Genomic DNA, 22,654 nt, shown 5'->3' on the forward strand with positions numbered 1-22,654 from the left:
CCCAAGGTTCTGACTACACCAAGTGATCCCAACACCCAAGGTTCTGACTACACCAAGTGATCCCAACACCCAAGGTTCTGACTACACCAAGTGATCCCAACACCCAAGGTTCTGACTACACCAAGTGATCCCAACACCCAAGGTTTTGACTACACTAAGTGATCCCAACACCCAAGGTTCTGACTACATTAAGTGATCCCAACACCCAAGGCTCTGACTACACCAAATGATCCCAACACCCAAGGTTCTGACTACACCAAGTGATCCCAACACCCAAGGTTCTGACTACACCAAGTGATCCCAACACCCAAGGTTCTGACTACACCAAATGATCCCAACACCCAAGGTTCTGACTACACCAAGTGATCCCAACACCCAAGGTTCTGACTACACCAAGTGATCCCAACACCCAAGGTTCTGACTACACCAAGTGATCCCAACACCCAAGGTTCTGACTACACCAAGTGATCCCAACACCCAAGGTTTTGACTACACTAAGTGATCCCAACACCCAAGGTTCTGACTACATTAAGTGATCCCAACACCCAAGGCTCTGACTACACCAAGTGATCCCAACACCCAAGGTTCTGACTACACCAAGTGATCCCAACACCCAAGGTTCTGACTACACCAAATGATCCCAACACCCAAGGTTCTGACTACACCAAGTGATCCCAACACCCAAGGCTCTGACTACACCAAGTGATCCCAACACCCAAGGTTCTGACTGCACCAAGTGATCCCAACACCCAAGGTTCTGACTACACCAAGTGATCCCAACACCCAAGGCTCTGACTACACCAAGTGATCCCAACACCCAAGGTTCTGACTACACCAAGTGATCCCAACACCCAAGGCTCTGACTACACCAAGTGATCCCAACACCCAAGGCTCTGACTACACCAAGTGATCCCAACACCCAAGGTTCTGACTGCACCAAGTGATCCCAACACCCAAGGTTCTGACTACACCAAGTGATCCCAACACCCAAGGTTCTGACTACACCAAGTGATCCCAACACCCAAGGTTCTGACTACACCAAGTGATCCCAACACCTAAGGCTCTGACTACACCAAGTGATCCCAACACCCAAGGTTCTGACTACACCAAATGATCCCAACACCCAAGGTTCTGACTACACCAAGTGATCCCAACACCCAAGGTTCTGACTACACCAAGTGATCCCAACACCCAAGGTTCTGACTACACCAAATGATCCCAACACCCAAGGTTCTGACTACACCAAGTGATCCCAACACCCAAGGCTCTGACTACACCAAGTGATCCCAACACCCAAGGTTCTGACTACATTAAGTGATCCCAACACCCAAGGCTCTGACTACACCAAGTGATCCCAACACCCAAGGTTCTGACTACACCAAGTGATCCCAACACCCAAGGCTCTGACTACACCAAGTGATCCCAACACCCAAGGCTCTGACTACACCAAGTGATCCCAACACCCAAGGTTCTGACTACACCAAATGATCCCAACACCCAAGGTTCTGACTACATTAAGTGATCCCAACACCCAAGGTTCTGACTACACCAAGTGATCCTAACACCCAAGGTTCTGACTACACCAAATGATCCCAACACCCAAGGTTCTGACTACACCAAGTGATCCCAACACCCAAGGTTCTGACTACACCAGGTGATCCCAACACCCAAGGCTCTGACTACACCAAGTGATCCCAACACCAAAGGTTCTGACTACACCAGGTGATCCCAACACCCAATGTTTCCTGCAACACAAGAGCAGCTCAGAACCCGAGGGTGTTAGTTGTATCTACACAGGAATCGCCGACCTCAGAACCCTGACGTCCCGCAGCAAAGTCCAGAAGGCGCGACACAAGCGGGAAATATCCAGTGTAGCTGCTGGACGGAGATCGGGAGGTATTCATGACGTAAAACCTGTTTATCTTGAGGCAGGACACGGAGTAAACATAGATCAACTTTTCGTCACAGGGAACAGTACTTTGCCAGTGAAACTGAAAATTTCCAGTTACTTAATCCATAACTTTCGCGTTACCGGACTACGTTTGCTTGTGGTTACATCATGATTGAAAGGATGCTTTCGGCGTGAAAGCAACGTCATCAGTGGACGAAAAGAAGTACGGTTTCGTCTCGTCTTTAAGAGATCATGAGACAAACCACCTGAAGCAGGGATATCGCCACACATGTGGTGAGGCTTCGCTCAAGATCCTAAGGGATCCTTGTGCCACATTTTGAGTACATATGCACCTTATAACCCCAGACCATGATGGTCCTACCCCAGACCATGATGGTCGTGCCCCAGACCATGATGGTCCTACCCCAGACCATGATGGTCGTGCCCCAGACCATGATGGTCCTATCCCAAACCATGACGGTCCTACCCCAGACCATGATGGTCCTACCCCAGACCCTGATGGTCCTATCCCAGATCCTGATGGTCCTATCCCAGACCATGATGGTCCTACCCCAGACCCTGATGGTCCTACCCCAGACCATGATGGTCCTACCCCAGACCATGATGGTCCTACCCCAGACCTTGATGGTCCTACCCCAGACCATGATGGTCCTACCCCAGACCATGATGGTCCTACCCCAGACCATGATGGTCTTACCCCAGACCAAGATGGTCCTATCCCTGGGTATGATGACATGACCATTAAGGTTTAAGTCAAAGGCCAGCCACCATACCAGAGGGTCGCAAGTCTCAAGGATTGTACCGACCTGCTCAAGGTTGTGGCGACCTGCTCAAGGTTGTGCCTTCGTAGTTAGAGGTTTAAAACATGCGGTAGTCCCAGAATGGGACACAAAAGTTCTTTTGTATCCTGAGTGACGATGTAATTACTTCTGGCCTTGCATCTGGGGCTGGGTGTTTACGTCTCGTTACTTCTAACAGAATGAGTGAAAGTCTGTAATAATAATATAGGCACCAGCGAAGTGACACGCCTTCCATCACCGATGGTGAGGCACCGGCTGGTTGGTTATTTCCACTTTCAGATATCCACCGGCTGGGCCATCTACACTGTCAACGTCAAGCTATGATCAACACGAGAGGAGAAAAACAACGACGGATCAACAACTTCCTCGGGGGTTGAAGATAATTCTGACACCACACACTGCATGGACGGCCCCTCACACATCAGAGACGCAATATGCGCTTCATCCTCACAGTCTTAATGATATCAGAGCTCGTAATGAAAGATTACAAGGCGAGGCATTACACATCCGGACATCTTCCTGCGAGGAGGATAAGAAGAGAAAGGCAACGAGAGAGCCTCGCCAGGGTTGGTCTGGCAGTAGCAATCAACCATGAGATGAATACGAGAGGCGGCTCCAGCCAGCGTCAGTTCCCGCCGTCAACCAAATAAACATGTCCAATGTTTATGTTTCCCAGGTTTCCTAAGCCTCTGTCCCTGGCTCACTACGAGTGTTGTTGAGGAAGGTCAGGGGCAGCACCTGCACCAGCTTAACAGGGGATGACATCAATACACCCGCCCCTCACTAATACCCTATACGTCAAATCTACTCAGCCCTATCAGCGACGGGTGGCCATTCTACCCCTCAACTCACTGCTACTAAACAGGTGTCCAGTACTCTGACACGACTGAGAAAGAGTGTCATAAACCTAGTGTGATTGTGCACCACCTGAGTAGGCCGAGCATGTATGGGACTAATGTGAAATTTACGCACTTGCTATACTACCAGCCAAGATCTAACACAGGCCAGCCGCTATTGTCATGCTCACACACAATGTCTGCCAAACCTCAGGGAATGCACGATGTCTGGCCTTCACGTGTGGGTCGCTTACTCAACCGCCTGGCTCAGACTAAAGGAAGTGTTTAGAAGAACTAAATTAACTTATAAATCCAGTCATCTGTACGTAGCGGAGTCAACACATAACCGAACAAAAGCACTTTTCCATGTTAAAGAACTAAACACGATATATATATATATATATATATATATATATATATATATATATATATATATATATATATATATATATATATATATATGCCATTTCCCGCGTTAGCGTTAAGAACAGAGGACTGAGACTTTCAGGGAATATCCTCACTTGGCCCCCTTCTCTGTTCCTTCTTTTGGAAAAAAAAAAAAGATGGGTGTTCATCCTCCTCGAAGACTCAGGTTAGGGTGTCTGAATGTGTGTGGATGTAAGCCAAAGGAGATAGAGGAAATATGTCGTATGTTTGAGAAGAACTTGGATGATTCACCTCTGAGTGAAAGAAAGCACATGGGGAAGGGAGAAGAACGGCTTGGGAATGCCCGTGGGGTAAAGTCTGGGGTGAGTGAGGGGCAGAGCAACGGAAGGAGTGGCATCCAAGTTAACGGAGGAGTTACGAGAACGTGAGAAAGTGTAAGAAAGTGACGTCCAGACTGATGAGGGCAGAAATGAAAGTGAATAACGGGAGAGACAGGTGGTGGTGATGGTGAGAGGGGGCGAAGAATATGGGTGAATGTTCTGGGAGGAGCTGAGCGAGTACGCCAGCATTTCTAATGCGAGGGATCGAGTGTTAGTGGGAGGTGACTGAATACAGGAGTGGCTGGTGTGGAAGCTGACGGTGTGACTGGAGGCATGGGGTACCCAGTGTGAACGAAAATGGTTAACAACCTTGTGGAGTTGTGAGCTGAAAATTGACCGATATATACACAAGTAATGATAGGTATATACATAAGTAGTGATAGGTATATACATAAGAAGTGATAGGTATATACATAAGTAGTGACAGGTATATACATAAGTAGTGATAGGTATATACATACGTAGTGATAGGTATATACATAAGTAGTGACAGGTATATACATAAGAAGTGATAGGTATATACATAAGTAGTGACAGGTATATACATAAGAAGTGATAGGTATATACATAAGTAGTGATAGGTATATACTTAAGTAGTGATTTACGACATTTGACGTAAGACTGACGAATCTATCGTACACTGCATCCTATAAGAACTGCCGCAATAAAAGGAAACAGCTGAAGAGGTCCAGCGACTGGATCCAAGTGATTCAAGTACACTGAAGTTACGTGGGAGAAACGTTAACAAGGATCTGGCGTTGATGAACGAATCATTCAACAAGTTCAATGCCTCCAACACTCAGTGTCTGACCATACCTTTATCAAAATTTCCTCAGTTTCCTCTCTCCTTTGAGTCCTGTTCAGACGTCGAAATTTCTTTTCTTTCGAACAGTTGCTCCAATTACACAAGAGACGGATCTGTCCTTGTATAGAGTACTGCTCTAACATCTAGGGGTAGTTCCAGCTCAGTAGCCTTATTAGACAGTTGAGCCGTAAGCGGTCCGATTTATAAACTGTCCCAGGCTAACTTCCAAACTTGATCCCCCCCTTGCCCTAGGCCTCAGTGCTGGTTTACTTTCTCTCTTCGGCAGGTATTACTTTGGATTTTACTCCCGAGAGCTGGTTGTTTGTGTGCCTCCACCAATAGATACACTACGCAATACCCTGCAAGCTGCTGCTTCACATGATTACTGTGTGAACGTGAACAACTCGAGCGTGAGCCGTTGTGATAACTGTCTCCTTCCCTACACGTCGCAGCTCTGGAACTCTCCACTCACCTCATGTCTTTCCCAACAACTATGGACTGGAACAAAAAAAAAAAAAGTTTCACTTCCTCCAAAACTCGTACATAATTTCCTTTCTCTTTTTTTTCCCCTTTCATTAACCTTTCTGTTTCAATCAAAGTCCGCCCTTGATGTGGACTTGTTCGTGACTACAGACTCTAACATAAAAAAAAAAAAAAATGGCTACAACAGTGACCGGGGGAAGAGGAATGTTTTAAATACCTGAAAGTGGACGTGGCAACTGATGGAATCATGAAAGCTGAAGTAAGCAAACTGATGGGTGAAGACGGACAGCTTAGGTGCACTGAGGAGTGTGTGGAGACAAGGCTGATGTGAGGACAAACATGTTTTTGGTGTAGTCGCCTTGACGGTGCCTGATGCACGTAAGGCAGAGAGATTAATAATATTCCAGGTCTTGATCGTGTTCATCCACGAATAACTAAAAACGTCAAACACGAAATTGCCAAACCGTTCACCTATATCCTCAATAAATCTCTCCAGGATGGAATAGTCCAGCACAACTGGAGACTGGCACACGCCACTCCTATATTCAGAAAAAGGAAGCCATGAAATGTCTGGCAGTTACCGTCTTATTACCCTTACATCAATCATGTGTTAACTTCTGAAGTCGATCATTAGAAATAAAATCGTAGCTTACCAGGAACAAAATAATCTGATTAATAATACACAATATGGGGTTAGAAGGCACAGACCGTGGCTTCCAAACCCCTATGAATTTGAACATAAATCATTAAACACCCAAAACAAAACAAAAGGAATTGATATTATATTTCTGGACTGCCAGAAAGCAATCGACAAAGTCCCCCCCACACTGAACTGATAAACTCCAGGTCTTGGGGATTACTGGTTGCATAGGAAATTGGATAGAAGCCGAATGACGGGATAGTAGGCAGCGTCGTATCATATCATGACCGTGGTCACCTGTTACTGGTGGGGTTCCCCAGGGATCTGTTCCTGGCCCTATGCTTTTCATCATTTATATTAATGATATTGACGAGGGGCTAAATGGCTCTGTGTCCGTATTTGCAGGTGACACAAAAATCTGTAATGCCATATTAACTGAGGAAAATAGGCTAAGATTACGAGAGGATCTAGATAAAAGCGCTGACTGGTCTAGAAAATACCAGTGAACGTAAATAATTGTCAGCTATTTCAAGTAAGTGCCAACCATGCTTTGTGGAAGCACGACATGGGCTAAAGATGATGTGCGGAGGAGGGTTGGATGTGTTGGAAATGAAACGTTTGAGGACAATACGTGGTGTGAGGTGGTTTGATCGAGTAAATAATAAGAGGGAGAAGTGCTGTAACAAGAGGAGTGTGGCAGAGAGAGCTGAAGAGGATATCCCGTAATGGTTTGGACATATAGAGAGACAGAGTGAGGAGAGGTTGACAAATAATCTATGTGTGCGCAATGGAGGGAACAAGAGCGGGGAGACCAAGTGGGAGATGGAGGGATGAAGTGAGAAATATTCTGAGCGATCAGGCCATGAGCGTGCAAGGAGATGGAAAGCGTGAAAGCCATACACTGAATTAGAACGAAGTGATACACAAGGGACAACGTGCTCTTAATGGGCTGAAGCGTCTCGGGTAAGACAAGGAAAGGTCTGTAGTTTCGGTGCATTACACATGACAGCTAGAGAATGGATGTCAGCGGATGAGGCGTTTCTTCTGATCTTAGCGCTACATCACTAACGTGGGAAAAAACAATCAAGCGTGTGTGTGTGTGTATGTATATATATATATATATATATATATATATATATATATATATATATATATATATATATATATATATATATATATATGGTGAAATCGCACTTCAGTAGAAGTTCATACAATTTCATTTAACATTTGATTTTTCTATACATGTGGCACGACATGTTTCGCGGAGACAATCCACCTCATCAGGTGCCAATACCTAAGTTATTCAAATCTCAACATCACACCTGGTTCCCGCCGTACACCACCAATCTTTCTAGGGCAAGCACTGTCTGCTGTCTGGTCGTAAACTTTGTAAGGAAGTGGCGGAGGCTGGCCTGGGTAGCTGGATGTCATGAACAATTTTTTCTGTTCATATATGTCAGTGGTTGTTGGTAGGGTTCCACTCTGCACAAAACTCTGAAGGGATGCAGGAGAGTTATCTCCCTCACAACAGACCAGACAGACAGACAGACTGTGACCTGACAGAGGGAAACACACAACTTGGAGGAGTGTCAGGTCGCTCAGGAAATCGCTCCTTGTGTAAACTAATAAATGTTTAAGTCTGCCATAACAGAAGACCCTAAGGGTGGACAGGGCGCCGTGTCACCTTGTGCTTGCTATTTTGGTGCTTGGTGGCGCTGCCGGGTGCTTGAGCAGGCACCGGCCGCCTACCCTTTCCTGCCTTGTCAGGTCCAGGGTTCCCCACCATTTCTGCCATGCTGCCCCCTGCATCATCGTGCAGCATCCTGCCGTACAGTGCAGCATGCTGCCTCAGCCGGGTCAAGGGGCATGCTGAATCCTAACTAACCAACCATGCCGCCAACTCATCACAGATAAAGGTACACCATGTCTCAAAACCATTACGTTCATCACCCCACAGCTGCTCGCCAGTACCGGTGGGGACTCTGTCCTCCGTCGTCAGTGCCCAGTACCGGGGAAGAGCTTGCTGAATCTGTTCGATGAATAATATTCATTCCTGGCGTTGTAATGATCGTCGAGACATCAACATTCATCATTATTCACATAGTCTCAGCCTCTTATGCGTAGGCCTACCTCCTCTCTGATCTGAGTAAGTAGCATTCTCAGGTTTCTGTTCCCAGCGGTGCGCCACCAGTGCCCTGAGAACACCTTGGTTTGTGATGAACCAAGAGAACCTTCCGCACTAACCAAGTAAACCATCGGCATCAACCATGTGAACCATCCGTACCAACCAACTGATGGCTGTGAAAAGGTTTTGTTATTATAACGTACACCGCGGGCCAGCCAGCCGGCCAGCCCTGTCCAGGGGGGGTGACCAGCCAGGCTGCCAGTGGACACATTACCCAACCCCTCCCCCCCCCTCCCCCCGGTGGTTAGAAGGGAGGGTCCGTGTAGGGAGCAGGGATGGTGGGACTGGGGAGGATGTGTGTGAGACCCTACCTTAACAGCCCTTCACATCTACCCTCCCCCCATCGTCGCCCAGACCTCTATACAGTTCCTGACACTTCCCTCCCTCGACACAAACACGTCTAAACTCCCTTAAGATGACTTGATTATAACTAGCGGTATTGGTTATCACATGATCCATAACCTGGACCGTCTTGGTGGTTAATGATGCAGCTTCATAGCGGTGGTCCACGTCCAGATGGCTTAAAAGAAGACAGCGAGGTTTGCCTTTTTTCTCCGCATAGTCTTCCCTTTATAAGCATCCTTTAGGGATTTTCACAGCTAAGACCACGAAGGCTGGCGAGGAATGTGGAGAGTAACACTAGGGTCTGGCATGAGGGAAGCAAGGCGAGAAGAACCTTATGATATGGTCAGGTCAGCTAAAGCTCTCGAGAACACAGTCTCTGTTGAGTCAGGACTGAACAACCTCCCGCTGCCCCTCGCCAAGGGGAAGTCATTTTGGGTGACATATCCCTTGTCCCATCCCATGGCGACACACCCCATGGCCCAGGTGCAGACAACGACGCTAATTCTGAGTCACAACTCACCAATGCTGAAGGGAATGTCCTCCCAACTATAATCATAAGATTATCGCAGAGCGGAAACGTCCACCAAAATTTTGGGACAATGTGTAAAGAGCAGAGGAGAGGCTGGCGGGCGGGCGAGGCCATCACAAGCACGGGGTAGTCTCACTGAATCAAGAACCATTTCTCAGCAAACATCGTCAGCAAGGTTTGCTGCCTCAACCCCCAACTGTTATGGTTAAGAGCAAGCCGGACACGGCCCGCTGGGCGTCGAGTACAACATATAGTTAAAAAAAGATCCTGTGGTGGTGTTAACATGTGCCAGGTTGAACTCTCAGAGTCCTGTGTGTTAATTATGATCAAATAATACTGTTACGGGCGTTGTGTCGTGCTACCCCCAACCTGACGGTAGAAGTGGACGGTTCCTTGTCAACCGTAAACCCATGCCTCAATGCACGGTCTGGCTGGGAACATGTGGAAGAACATAAGAGGACCTGCGCGCACACACACACACACACACACACACACACACACACACACACACTGGTGGAAGTTGTACAGCTCTTTGGTTTACAGGAAGAAAACGTCGAATGTACGAGTCTGCCTGTACGCTGGGCCACCACTGAGCCTGGCTGGTCCTTGCTTCTGTATCTTCCTTTATGGCAGACATGTACAGCGTCAGGTACAGTACAGGACGTAAGCATCATGGAGACCAAATTCTCACGAGCACAACTAAAAGAACACATCCACCACACCTTCCAGGAACGCACTTCAGACACACACCTACGGCCCTCGACGAGAGCACAGCTAAGACAGGATTCAACAGGAGCACCCCTTCTACAGGAGTGTGCAAGGAGCACATCTACGTGATTCTACAGAAATAAACCTTTAACAAGACTCACAAGTAGCGGCCTCTGCTGAACAACAGTACGGTTCATGGAGTCACTCATGACACCATCATCCACAGCTCCCGCCGGTCATCACACAGTGTCACCTCATGTGAGGAAGGCATCTCTACTTTTCAAAAGGACGTCTGAATCTCTACACACATTCTACATAAGAATGGGCATCAGGATGTGTGCACGTCACCCAGCAGGACTGGCCAGGTGGGTGCACGTCACCCAGCAGGACTGGCCAGGTTGGGTGCACGTCACCCAGCAGGACTGGCCAGGTTGGGTGCACGTCACCCAGCAGGACTGGCCAGGCTGGGTGCACGTCACCCAGCAGGACTGGCCAGGCTGGGTGCACGTCACCCAGCAGGACTGGCCAGGCTGGGTGCACGTCACCCAGCAGGACTGGCCAGGTGGGTGCACGTCACCCAGCAGGACTGGCCAGGCTGGGTGCCAACATCATCTGAATAAAGATTCTAGAGGCAGAGTTGCATGTCATGACTGTGCTGTGAATGAGGATCGTGTCACACATACAAGTGTGTCTCAAGACACTACTTAACCATGCACAGTGACGTGCAAGTTGAAAGGCTCGTCCTGGATGGCTTCACAATTATCTCCAGAGAGACAATCTAGTAAATCCAGATAGGTTCTCTCATTTAAGTTCATTCGAAACGTCCCCACACACACACACACACACACACACACACACGTAAGCAGTACTACGCAAAGACGTAAAGCTCATAACCTGTTTAATTATACAAAACTATGGACCGACTTCCACGATTCGAAAGTATCTGTGATTCCAGATAAAATGCGAGATAGTGTGGTAATCCACTGCTGTTTTTCCTGACTGGGATCTATAAAACCCACTGGGAGATGGTAAACACATCTTCCAGTTAACTTTGTATATCTCTGATGGTGAAGAAAGTCTTTTGTGAACATGCTTAAAATGAATGAGAGAATTATTGAGATAACAGTTATTAGTGAAATGCAGTGAGTAGTAACCAGGATAAAAAAAAAAGCTACATGTGTGCTGACACTGACGACATGAATAGGAATAAACAAGAGTAAACAGCTTAAACAGGAACATAAATAAACAAGATCAAGGAGCCGTGGGTAAGCTGGCTGAAGCACTGAAATAAAAGTACAAATCACAGAATCATTAAAATCCCAGTAAATACAACAACTCAAATCATAAATGTAAATAAAAATAATTTAAGGCACCTTCTGCCAAAAAATAGGTCTGGTTCATTAACACACAAACAGCCGGCGGTGTGGCCGCTACAAAGTATGTACATAGCGAGACAGCAAGGTAAGCGCTGCACACATGAACACAGCAAACAATTCTGAGTTAATATAGCATGGTAACATAAGAGTCGCCTAAAAAATAGAGATCTACCAGGAATTATAAGATTCAGTCAACGTTTGAGACCATGTTAACTATAAGAACTATAAGTTTGCTTCACTTACCGTTAACGGAGATTAAGATATCGGATCCACCTGCTTCCAGTTTCTCTCTCTACAAATATTTTACCATCGTAAACAAAGCACTGCAGAACACTTTCCATCAGCTTTCCTTACCTGCCTCACACTGCATTATCAGTTACTCCGGAAACTAGCGATTCGCTTTCACGCATCTGAAGCTTCAGGTTCATTCACACATAATAATAATAATACAAGGATCTCCCACATAGTCAGGGCGTTACCAACACCTACGTCTTTTGATCTGCAATTCAATCAGGAATCAAAATTTTTCGCTTATAATCAAATCATCCTTCATCGCTAAGCAACCAATGGTGGTACAGTGTTCCATGTCACTTGAGGCTGAAATTCGAGAGTCACTTGTCTCTCTTCAGTTTGGGTTTCAAGGTCGCTATGCTTACGGTGGGGTTCAGTGACCTTAACTTCAAGGTGACCACTTGAAGTTCTTAGTCTTCGACCAGTTCTTTTATATTTTCAGTTTTTTTTTTTTTTTCTCAGCATTTTCAGTTCCCTGTCATACAAGGATACCATCAACACGATTAAGCATATACTTGTTCTTCCTTCACAAGAGAGCGAGTTCAAAGCACTTAGGATGGTGGAACTTTTATCGTCTAACATGTTTTGTTTTTCTATTCTAACAGAATTGTGGCGCTGCATTTGACCTTTGCCTCTCTTGGCGATACCTGAATTTGATAACCATCTTATTGCCCAGCACTTGGCACGCTGCTGTGGCTATAGCTCTAAGTTTCTCACAGGACAGTATGCCAGCTGATTCAGACCACCGAAAGGTAGTGGATAGTGTAAACGTCAAATATGACAGCGCCAGCCAGGTGCATTTGACAGATCAGAAGTGGAAGGAGCAGGCTGTTGCTACAGGGCACCTGGCCCTTGCTTAAGTAAAAATGTCCTCCTCCAGTGATTATATCACACTGTATAAGAGAGTGAAATGTGGTGAAATACTTGCAACATCACCAGCAACGCTTGAGGACGTAAGGTGAAGCAGTGTATACAATGGTGTTTATGTAACGCTGTCTTGTTTACGTGCACTTCTAGCGAACAACTGTCATCTCCACGCCATAGTTGCCAAGTGCACCAGCCACACTCGCTCAAAATCTTATTCAATACGAACCCCTCCATTCTGAGTCCCACATTGGTGTACCTTATAAAATTTAACGCTGCTAGAGAAACCAGTTTGAAAGTGATCACCATCAAAGAAAAGGGAAAGCAAAAAAGTTTACTATTTAACGCGGATGTTAGTTGGGGTTTCGGAGCACGTGCGGCCTTCACTCTGGCTCCCCCACCAGGACCCCCTCACACCCCATCTCCTCCAGGCTCTTAGAAACGGCCGTCTTAACCTTTCATCCATTCCAAGAACATTCCTCTTAGCCTAAAAACACTATACGGTTAAGGCCGAACTAATATGACAAGAAACAATCAAGCCAGAGTTATATGCTAAGCAGGATATGAAATGCCATTACATAGCAACTTTTAAGATCCCTGTGGGGGTGAAGGGGGAGAAGTGGGGATGGGAGATGAGGGCCCGCGCGCTTTTGACGTTTGTTGACAGGACTAATTTCTACCGTTCTTTATTGGCACTCATTTCACTAACTTTACCTGATAACACACAATATTTCGTTCCATGGTACGTACAGATATTAAATGATACGTGAATTCGGCGTATACCACCACAGTCACAAAAGATATTATGTCCCACGTGCAGGGATCTGCGTAGTATATCCTCTTGGCAACAAAAATGAGAAGATTCCTACTTACCAATTTCGAAAGAATCAAAGACTACCTCTTCTTTGATCACTACAGCATCAATTACACCTTCGTCCATGGCCATTTTGTAACGTTGTCTCTAAGAGGCACTAAATTCCAAAGAAAACTGTGAACGTCTCTACACGGTCAGTTTCCCGCGCGTCGTCGCTGGTCTGACAGCTGAAGCACGTGGGGTGCGCACTAGCCGTTGCGCAGGAGGTGGAGTCTTGAAAGCGCGGGACCGTATGTTATTGGCCGACCACAGGCAAGCCCCTGCGCGCCACCTCCAAATGTCAAACTTAGTTCTGCATTTATCCAAGCAAGGCTTCATTAATCATGTTATGTGTGGGTGAAGCATGCTTTTGTTCACATAAATACGTGATGGATTAATAGTGGGGTGATGTAAGAATCAATAACAGGACAGCATTAATACTATTCACAAATCACGTTGCCGTTTAGACAACTTCAGGTAACAAACAAAAGCCAGTATTGCTATATTCCAAATGCTGTAGAAAACCGGATTTTCTTTGACTGAAGAAAAGTCTTTTTGACTTCTGGAAACTGTCAACACATTTCTAGCAATTAATATTTTTACAGATTGAAGAAAAAAATATTTCTATTGGAATATCATTATGAAGGCATTATGACCACAGATCTCAGCAATTTAGCAATGGTTAGGTTGTATGGGTCGTTCGTGCTGTCTGCTGACCACTGTGTTCTTCCCTGATACTTGAAGCTAACACTGATGTTCACTGGTCTGGTGTACGACACACCGTCATATCATCGTGTGATTTAAAAGGTCAGGCCAGGACAATCGTTCTCCTCTGTACCCTAATTATATTTTTCGTGTTAATGATAGCCAATAAATTAGTATTATTATTATTATTATCATTATTATTATTATTATCATTATTGTTGTTTTTATTAATCATTATTATTATTATTATTATCATCATCATAAACTGCTTAGTATTATAACCAGTTTATAGTAGGAAATACATCACGGAGTTGATAGTTTAACGGATTGACCTCAGTTCAAACAGACAACATAAATGCTTCTATACCACCGGAATGTCGTCACACATCCGGACCGTTACAAGACTGTAGTGAAGGCGGTTACGTGCGCTCCTGACCCCACAATAGTGGACCACAGCACATGGACCACAGCACATGGAATCAGGTTACGAAGTCCCTGTCATGGACCATACCATGTGCTCAGCGGGCCTGGTGCACCGCCTCCCACGTGGTCACACTTGCAGCGTCACACTGTGTGACCACCACCCGCTCACGTGGTCACACTGACGGACCATTGCCCACGTGGTCACTAACGGACAATTTCCCATGCCACACTAGTGCACCGTGACCCTAGTACTCACAATGGTGGCTCCACCATCCACTTGGTCCAGCAGGTGGTACACTCATACACCTGCTCACCCTATACAACCAGCCACCTCCATACCCCTCCATCCTCCCCCACCCCCCACACCCCACAGCCTGGGGCGGGAGCCATACCAAAGTGACCAGTTTAACTTCAAATTCAGGGTCATATGTTTTATGCCTAGGTTAACCATATGACGTACGTACGATGATATAGGAAAATACATAAGAGAAACAATGAACATATACATTATTATCATTTAGCAAAGATCATCAATAGCGCTCAGACAAGAAGAACTTGTTTACCATATAGCGTCCTAGCTACGTCTCCTCGTTGTATATCAACTGACATATTTCTCTCGTGTCTCCCCTGATGATGTGATTATTGCACGAAAGTGCACTTGGGAACTTATCGTGTTTCATTTTCCCCGTGGACTCGTAGGTTGTTTAATTTGTTTATGGATGGGGTTGTTAGGGAGGTGAATGCAAGAGTTTTGGAAAGAGGGGCAAGTATGCAGTCTGTTGTGCATGAGAGGGCTTGGGAAGTGAGGCAGTTGTTGTTCGCTGATGATACAGCGCTGGTGGCTGATTCGTGTGAGAAACTGCAGAAGCTGGTGACTGAGTTTGGTAAAGTGTGTGAAAGAAGAAAGCTGAGAGTAAATGTGAATAAGAGCAAGGTAAGTATCAGTAGGGTTGAGGGACAAGTAAACTGGGAGGTAAGTTTGAATGGAGAAAAACTGGAGGAAGTGAATTGTTTTAGATATCTGGGAATGGATTTGGCAGCGGATGGAGCCATGGAAGCGGAAGTGAATCATAGGGTGGGGGAGGGCGCGAAAGTTCTGGGAGCGTTGAAGAATGTGTGGAAGTCGAGAACGTTATCTTAGAAAGCAAAAATGGGTATGTTTGAAGGAACAGTGGTTCCAACAATGTTATATGGTGGCGATGTGGCGATGAGAATGAATAAAGGCAGACAGTACGAATTATGTACATGTGCATAAATGTATAAGTCTGTGTGTATATATATGTATACGTTGAGATGTATAGGTATATACATGTGTATGTGGGTGGGTTGGGCCACTCTTTCGTCTGTTTCCTTGCGCTATCTCGCTAACGCGGGAGACAGCGACAAAGTATAATAAATAAATAAATAAATAAATATTTATGGTTTGGTCACATGGAGAGAATGAGTGAGGAAAGATTGACCAAGAGGATATATGTGTCGGAGGTGGAGGGAACGAGAAGTGGGAGACCAAATTGGAGGTGGAAAGATGGAGTGAAAAAGATTTTGAGTGATCTGGGCCTGAACATGCAAGAGGGTGAAAGGCGTGCAAGGAATGGAGTGAAATGGAACGATGTGGTATACTGGGGTCGACTTGCTGTCAATGGATTGAACCAGGGCATGTGAAGCGTCTGGGGTAAACCATGAAAAGTTCTGTGGGGCCTGGATGTGGAAAGAGAGCTGTGGTTTCGGTGCATTATTACATGACAGCTGTAGACTGAGTGTGAACGAATGGGGCCTTTGTTGTCTTTTCCTTGCGCTACCTCGCACACATGAGTGGGAAGGGGGTTGTTATTCCATATGTGGCGAGGTGGCGATGGGAATGAATAAAGGCAGACAGTATGAATTATGTACATGTGTATATATGTATATGTCTGTGTGTGTATATATATGTATACGTTGAGATGTATAGGTATGTATATATGCGTGTGTGGACGTGTAGGTATATACATGTGTATGGGGGTGGGTTGGGCCATTTTCTTTCGTCTGTTTCCTTGCGCTACCTCGCAAACGCGGGAGACAGCGACAAAGCAGAATGAATAGATAAATAAATAAATTAATATATATATATATATATATATATATATATATATATATATATATATATATATATATATATATATATATATATATGCTGGGTGGTAAGTCTCCTCACAGACAAGCCACGAGGAGCGGACCAGAGGTTCATCTCACGCCACCCTGGGGTGTTGAACACTGCATCCCAAGATCATTGTTATTGCACTGCTTTGCATACCATCACTAGAGGTATAAAGCTACATCAGAATGAACCAACAGCTTTCACGCTGCCTTGTGCACGATCCTTATACTACTAGGATAGTCTGATGGATGTAGAGTTAGGGTGGATGTCATCCAGGGTTATGTGGTGGGTGGCTGGTGGTGTAGGGGTGGATGTCATCCAGGGTTATGTGGTGGGTGGCTGGTGGTGTAGGGGTGGATGTCATCCAGGGTTATGTGGTGGGTGGCTGGTGGTGTAGGGGTGGATATCATCCAGGGTTATGTGGTGGGTGGCTGGTGGTGTAGGGGTGGGTATCATCCAGGGTTATGTGGTGGGTGGCTGGTGGTGTAGGAGTGGGTGTCATCCAGGGTTATGTGGTGGGTGGCTGGTGGTGTAGGGGTGGATGTCATCCAGGGTTATGTGGTGGGTGGCTGGTGGTGTAGGGGTGGATGTCATCCAGGGTTATGTGGTGGGTGGCTGGTGGTGTAGGGGTGGATGTCATCCAGGGTTATGTGGTGGGTGGCTGGTGGTGTAGGGGTGGATGTCATCCAGGGTTATGTGGTGGGTGGCTGGTGGTGTAGGGGTGGGTATCATCCAGGGTTATGTGGTGGGTGGCTGGTGGTGTAGGAGTGGGTGTCATCCAGGGTTGTGTGGTGGGTGGCTGGTGGTGTAGGGGTGGATGTCATCCAGGGTTATGTGGTGGGTGGCTGGTGGTGTAGGGGTGGGTGTCATCCAGGGTTATGTGGTGGGTGGCTGGTGGTGTAGGGGTGGGTGTCATCCAGGGTTGTGTGGTGGGTGGCTGGTGGTGTAGGGGTGGGTGTCATCCAGGGTTATGTGGTGGGTGGCTAGTGGTGTAGGGGTGGATGTCATCCAGAGTAGTGTAGTGGGTGGCTGGTGGCTCGTGGTGCAGGGGTGAGTGTCTACAAGGTAAGGGTACTTAGGTGATTGTGGGGTAACCATGTAGTTTATTGGTAATGGATGGGGGGGTCAGGAGGTGGGTGGTGGATGAGAGTGTCAGGAGGTGGGTGGTGGATGAGAGTGTCAGGAGGTGGGTGGTGGACGAGGGTGTCAGGAGGTGGGTGGTGGATGAGGGTGTCAGGAGGTGGGTGGTGGATGAGGGTGTCAGGAGGTGGGTGGTGGATGAGGGTGTCCGGCGGTGGGTGGTGGATGAAGGTGTCAGGAGATGGGTGGTGGATGAGGGTGTCAGGAGATGGGTGGTGGATGAGGGTGTCAGGCGGTGGGTGGTGGATGAGGGTGTCAGGAGATGGGTGGTGGATGAGGGTGTCAGGAGGTGGGTGGTGGATGAGGGTGTCAGGAGATGGGTGGTGGATGAGGGTGTCAGGAGGTGGGTGGTGGATGAGGGTGTCAGGAGGTGGGTGGTGGATGAGGGTGTCAGGAGATGAGTGGTGGATGAGGGTGTCAGGAGGTGGGTGGTGGATGAGGGTGTCAGGAGATGGGTGGTGGATGAGGGGATCAGGAGGTGGGTGGTGGATGAGGGTGTCAGGAGGTGGGTGGTGGGTGAGGGTGTCAGGAGGTGGGTGGTGGATGAGGGTGTCAGGAGGTGTGTGGTGAATGAGGGTGTCAGGAGATGGGTGGTGGATGAGGGGGTCAGGAGATGGGTGGTGGATGAGGGTGTCAGGAGATGGGTGGTGGATGAGGGTGTCAGGAGGTGGGTGGTGGATGAGGGCGTCAGGAGATGGGTGGTGGATGAGGGTGTCAGGAGGTGGGTGGTGGATGAGGGTGTCAGGAGATGGGTGGTGGATGAGGGTGTCAGGAGGTGGGTGGTGGATGAGGGTGTCAGGAGATGGGTGGTGGATGAGGGTGTCAGGAGGTGGGTGGTGGATGAGGGAGTCAGGAGATGGGTGGTGGATGAGGGTGTCAGGAGGTGGGTGGTGGATGAGGGTGTCAGGAGGTGGGTGGTGGATGAGGGTGTCAGGAGGTGGGTGGTGGATGAGGGTGTCAGGAGATGGGTGGTGGATGAGGGTGTCAGGAGGTAGGTGGTGGGATGACGGTGTCAGGAGGTAGGTGGTGGGTGACAGGTGTCAGGAGGTAGGTGGTGGATGACGGTGTCAGGAGGTAGGTGGTGGGTGACGGGTGTCAGAGGTGGGTGGTGGATGAGGGTGTCAGGAGGTAGGTGGTGGATGAAGGGTGTCAGGAGGTGGGTGGTGGGTGAGGGTGTCAGGAGGTGGTGTCAGCAGAGGGAAGGTAAGCAGTGGTACCTGAGCTGTCGACATTGCTCCTGACACTCAAGAGGAAAGGTATCTGGGGTTAGGGTAAAGTTACCCCCTCGCTGTGCTGCCTTGTGTGACGCGCGCGCGCGCGCGCCTGTGTGTGTGTGTGTGTGTGTGTGTGTGTGTGTGTGTGTGTGTGTGATCACCACTTTCCCCTCTACAGGGAAGGAGTTGAACACTCGTGCGTCCCCATCACACAATTTTGTTAAAGTTAGTCATATATCAGCGCTCAGTTTCATGACTTCAGCTGGTTCTGTGATGTGACAACCTTGTCTTCTCTCAAACCTGGTCTGGTTGCTAACGTTGGTCTCTGGTTGTTCTATTGTTTACATCTTTCGGAAAAGTGTTCACCGTTGATTCAAATTTAGAATCTTGAAGATTATGATCAGGTCACCCCTTACTCTTTTATCTTGCATAGTGGAAAAATCTGTGGCTTCTAACCTTTCACAAATCTTGAGTCATACTACCATTCGAGGTTTAATGTATTGTATACAAAACATTTCACCTTTGTCCAGAGAATTGGCTCTGCTTATAAGGGAAATATTTCTGTGGTTTAATGTTTTGTGAACATATTCTGAGCATCGCAAAACCTGTTCTTGCTAGAACAGGCCAAGTGGTCCTGAGTGGAGGTCTGTTGTCGTGAGCATAGCGGTGGGTGAGTGTTAGGGACGCCCCAGCAGACGACCAGGAGGAGGAGGGGTCGTCTCCTAGTACTACCAACTACCGTAGGAACCTCCTGCCTACCACGGTCATAGTCCAGTCAATGTGACCCTCTGTAAGTTGCCAGAGAAGGACGAGGGACCATGTGGACCACAGTGAGGTTATCTGTAGGCGTTGGTAGTAACGCGAGTTCGTGCTGTTATGTACGTACACGGAGGGAGGAGGATGGTGAAGCAGGGTTGTAGGGTGGTATGGGGGAATGCGACTACCCAGCCACTTTTTACGTCCCATCAGCTGGGGCGGAGGTCGGGTTCCAAGAGGGGCGGGTAAGTTATGGTTGATGCTAGCCTGCCTGCAGCCGCTGGTTCATCGTCATCAGAAGAAAATTCTAGTTCTTCTCAGTTTCTATTCACAAACACTTCGCTGTGAAGACAAAATTAACCAGTGGGTGCAGGAGCTCCTGGCCTGCAGACTCACTTGTACTGCACCTCTCTCGTGTCTCCCGAGGCCCTACTGTAGTGCGGTCAGACCCTACTAATACTACAACCACTACTATTTCTACTATTACTACTACAAACACTACTTCTTCCTCTACTTCTTCTTTTACTACTACTACTACTACTACTACTACTACTACTACTACTACTACCACTACCACTGCTATGCTACTACTACTTCTACTACTACCACCACCACCACCACTACTACTACTACTACTACTACTACTACTACTACTACTACTGCTTCTGCCACCACCACCACTACTACTACTACTACAACTACTTAAGTAGCATTGGTGACCTTTGGCACAGCACCACCTTACAGGACACTGAAGGACGGGGCGCGGCCCTGAGCCATGGCAGGCCCAGCTCAGCTCAGGTGCCTGACGGCACAGCAGCTGTTGCATCATCCCAGGTCTCTTGCAGACGCCATCTTGGTGTGATATGGGGAATCGTAACATTTGGTGTAGAACAACGTTGCTCAGGAGCTGATTATCTTGGGCTCTGAGGCTGTGAACTACAGCGCCTCCAAGACATGACAAAACAAACCAATCTCAACCGGGCCAGTTCGCGTTAACTGCTGTACTTGGAATAACCTGCTCACTCTCCCAGTGTACACTACCTCGCTCAGGGCAAGACTTTGAATCAAGATAACATCTTGTGTGTTAACAACCTCATCTTTCGTGCACGAGTATTGGAACCTTTAAGTCTTGTTAACAACAACTTAGTCTTCAACAAATGTTGATCCTGAGGAAATATAATTCTCGAGTTATTCATGTGCACCAGCGGAAGATCATTAAAAAAAGTCTATATTTGATGACCATCTTGAACGAACACCACGCAGGAACGAATTTAATTCAGCCTCACTCGTGAACCTGATCTGAGATAATCGTTTGGTTTATACCTCACGTGTCCCTCTGGTGTGGGCCTCCCCCACTACAGCTGCAACTGACGAACTCTTCCTTATGCTGACGGAGGCACTGTCAGCTGTCATACTATAGTAACCGTCAGGAGGCACTGCTTACGTTAGACATATAGAGCATGAAGGCAGTACACAAAGTGCGCAGCTGTAGCAGCCAGGGAAAACAGTGAATGTCGCAGAAACATAGTCTGAGAAATATGTACGATGATGTTTACTGTGCCAGACCAGAGCTGAGTCTTGTGAGGGGTTGTGCAGATAACATATCTTATCTCAAGTATGTCACCGGAGAGGCAGCAGACATGTACAGACATACAGGCTTACGCTGTGCTGCCAGTATTGACCCGGTTTCACTTGACACAACAGGTTTTATATTTTGCTATTCCTATAGTCAACATTGGTCACTCCAGCCTCAAAGGTGATACACTGGCATCTTGGTAACACCAGAGCACCTTGGCTTCGTCATCCCATTGTGTTAAGCTTACTCCAGCCGCCTCCCGTCATGCCCTACTTTCGTTACCGGGGCCCAGCCCAGGCTGTAGGATTAGATGAACCCCGAAGACTTCACCAGGTATATTCACGTGGTATTAACCATGGTCGATTGTGGGTTTACCGTAGACATAAGGTGACAACATCAGGCGAGGGGGGACGGTCTGTCTGGCCTGGTGCGCTTGAGATCCCGTCACGTTGTGTTGCCAGGTGATCACCGCACATCTTGCCTCCAGACGTTGCCTCACCTGCACAGTGCTTCTGGCCGTAGTCCCTCACCTTGGTACGATCCAGTGGCTAGCAATATGAAGGCAGGACCTCTCCTCACCACCCTCCCGTTCTGCTCTCAGAAATCATCACTACAGACGGAGTGAATACCAGACACATTGATACTTCGAGGAATCGAATAATTTCTCTTCGTGAGTTTGCCTCTTGAGACATACCGTTAGCAACGCTAACCAGGACTAGACAGTCATAACCAAATGACATCACACTATCCGCGAGGGTCAGGGGGCGGTATGGGTCAGCCCGTGAACCGTCAGGGTCGGGTGTACCAGCCTGGCGAGGACCACTGCTTGGCCAGGTGTGGCCGCTCGATAGGGGAAGGAGGGAGGACCCAACACCGCCAGACATCTGCCCGTCACCTTTGGTGTCACACAGACTCCATCTTTTTCTCACATATATAAGTGTCAGTTGTTGTTTGCTGATAATACAGTACTGGTGGCAGATTCGAGTGAGACACTGCAAAAGTTGGTGCCTAAGTTTGGAAGTGTGTGTGAGTGGAGAGTTTAGAATAAATGTGAATAGAAGCAAAGTTAAAAGGTTTACAAGGTGGAGGGAAGGTTATGTGGAACGTGAGTGTAAATGTAGAGATGCTGGAGGAAGCAACGTAGTTTAGTTACCTGGGTGTGGACACGACGGGGGATGGAACCATGGACGTGGAGGTGAGTTATGGGTGAAGGGTTATTCCCCTGTTCCTCCTCAGGTATCCCCTCAGACCTACACATGTCTTCTCAAGTTCCTCCCTGAGATCTTCTACGAGATATACCAACCCGGATATC

The 22,654-nt window shown here is 47.5% G+C and overlaps 1 protein-coding gene across 1 annotated transcript in view; it reads right to left on the bottom strand.

Moving 5' to 3' along the window:
- Positions 1–13,581, bottom strand: part of LOC139758442 (uncharacterized) — a 76,515-nt gene extending 62,934 nt beyond the window's left edge. The window contains exon 1 of the mRNA XM_071679863.1: positions 13,415–13,581. Coding sequence (XP_071535964.1) covers positions 13,415–13,487 — 73 coding nt within the window. The 5' untranslated portion in view covers positions 13,488–13,581. The remainder of the gene's footprint in view (positions 1–13,414) is intronic.
- Between the last annotated feature and the right edge of the window lie 9,073 nt (positions 13,582–22,654).

This window comes from Panulirus ornatus, chromosome 30 (assembly GCF_036320965.1).
Source record: "Panulirus ornatus isolate Po-2019 chromosome 30, ASM3632096v1, whole genome shotgun sequence".
NCBI classification, from domain to species: Eukaryota; Metazoa; Arthropoda; class Malacostraca; order Decapoda; family Palinuridae; genus Panulirus; species Panulirus ornatus.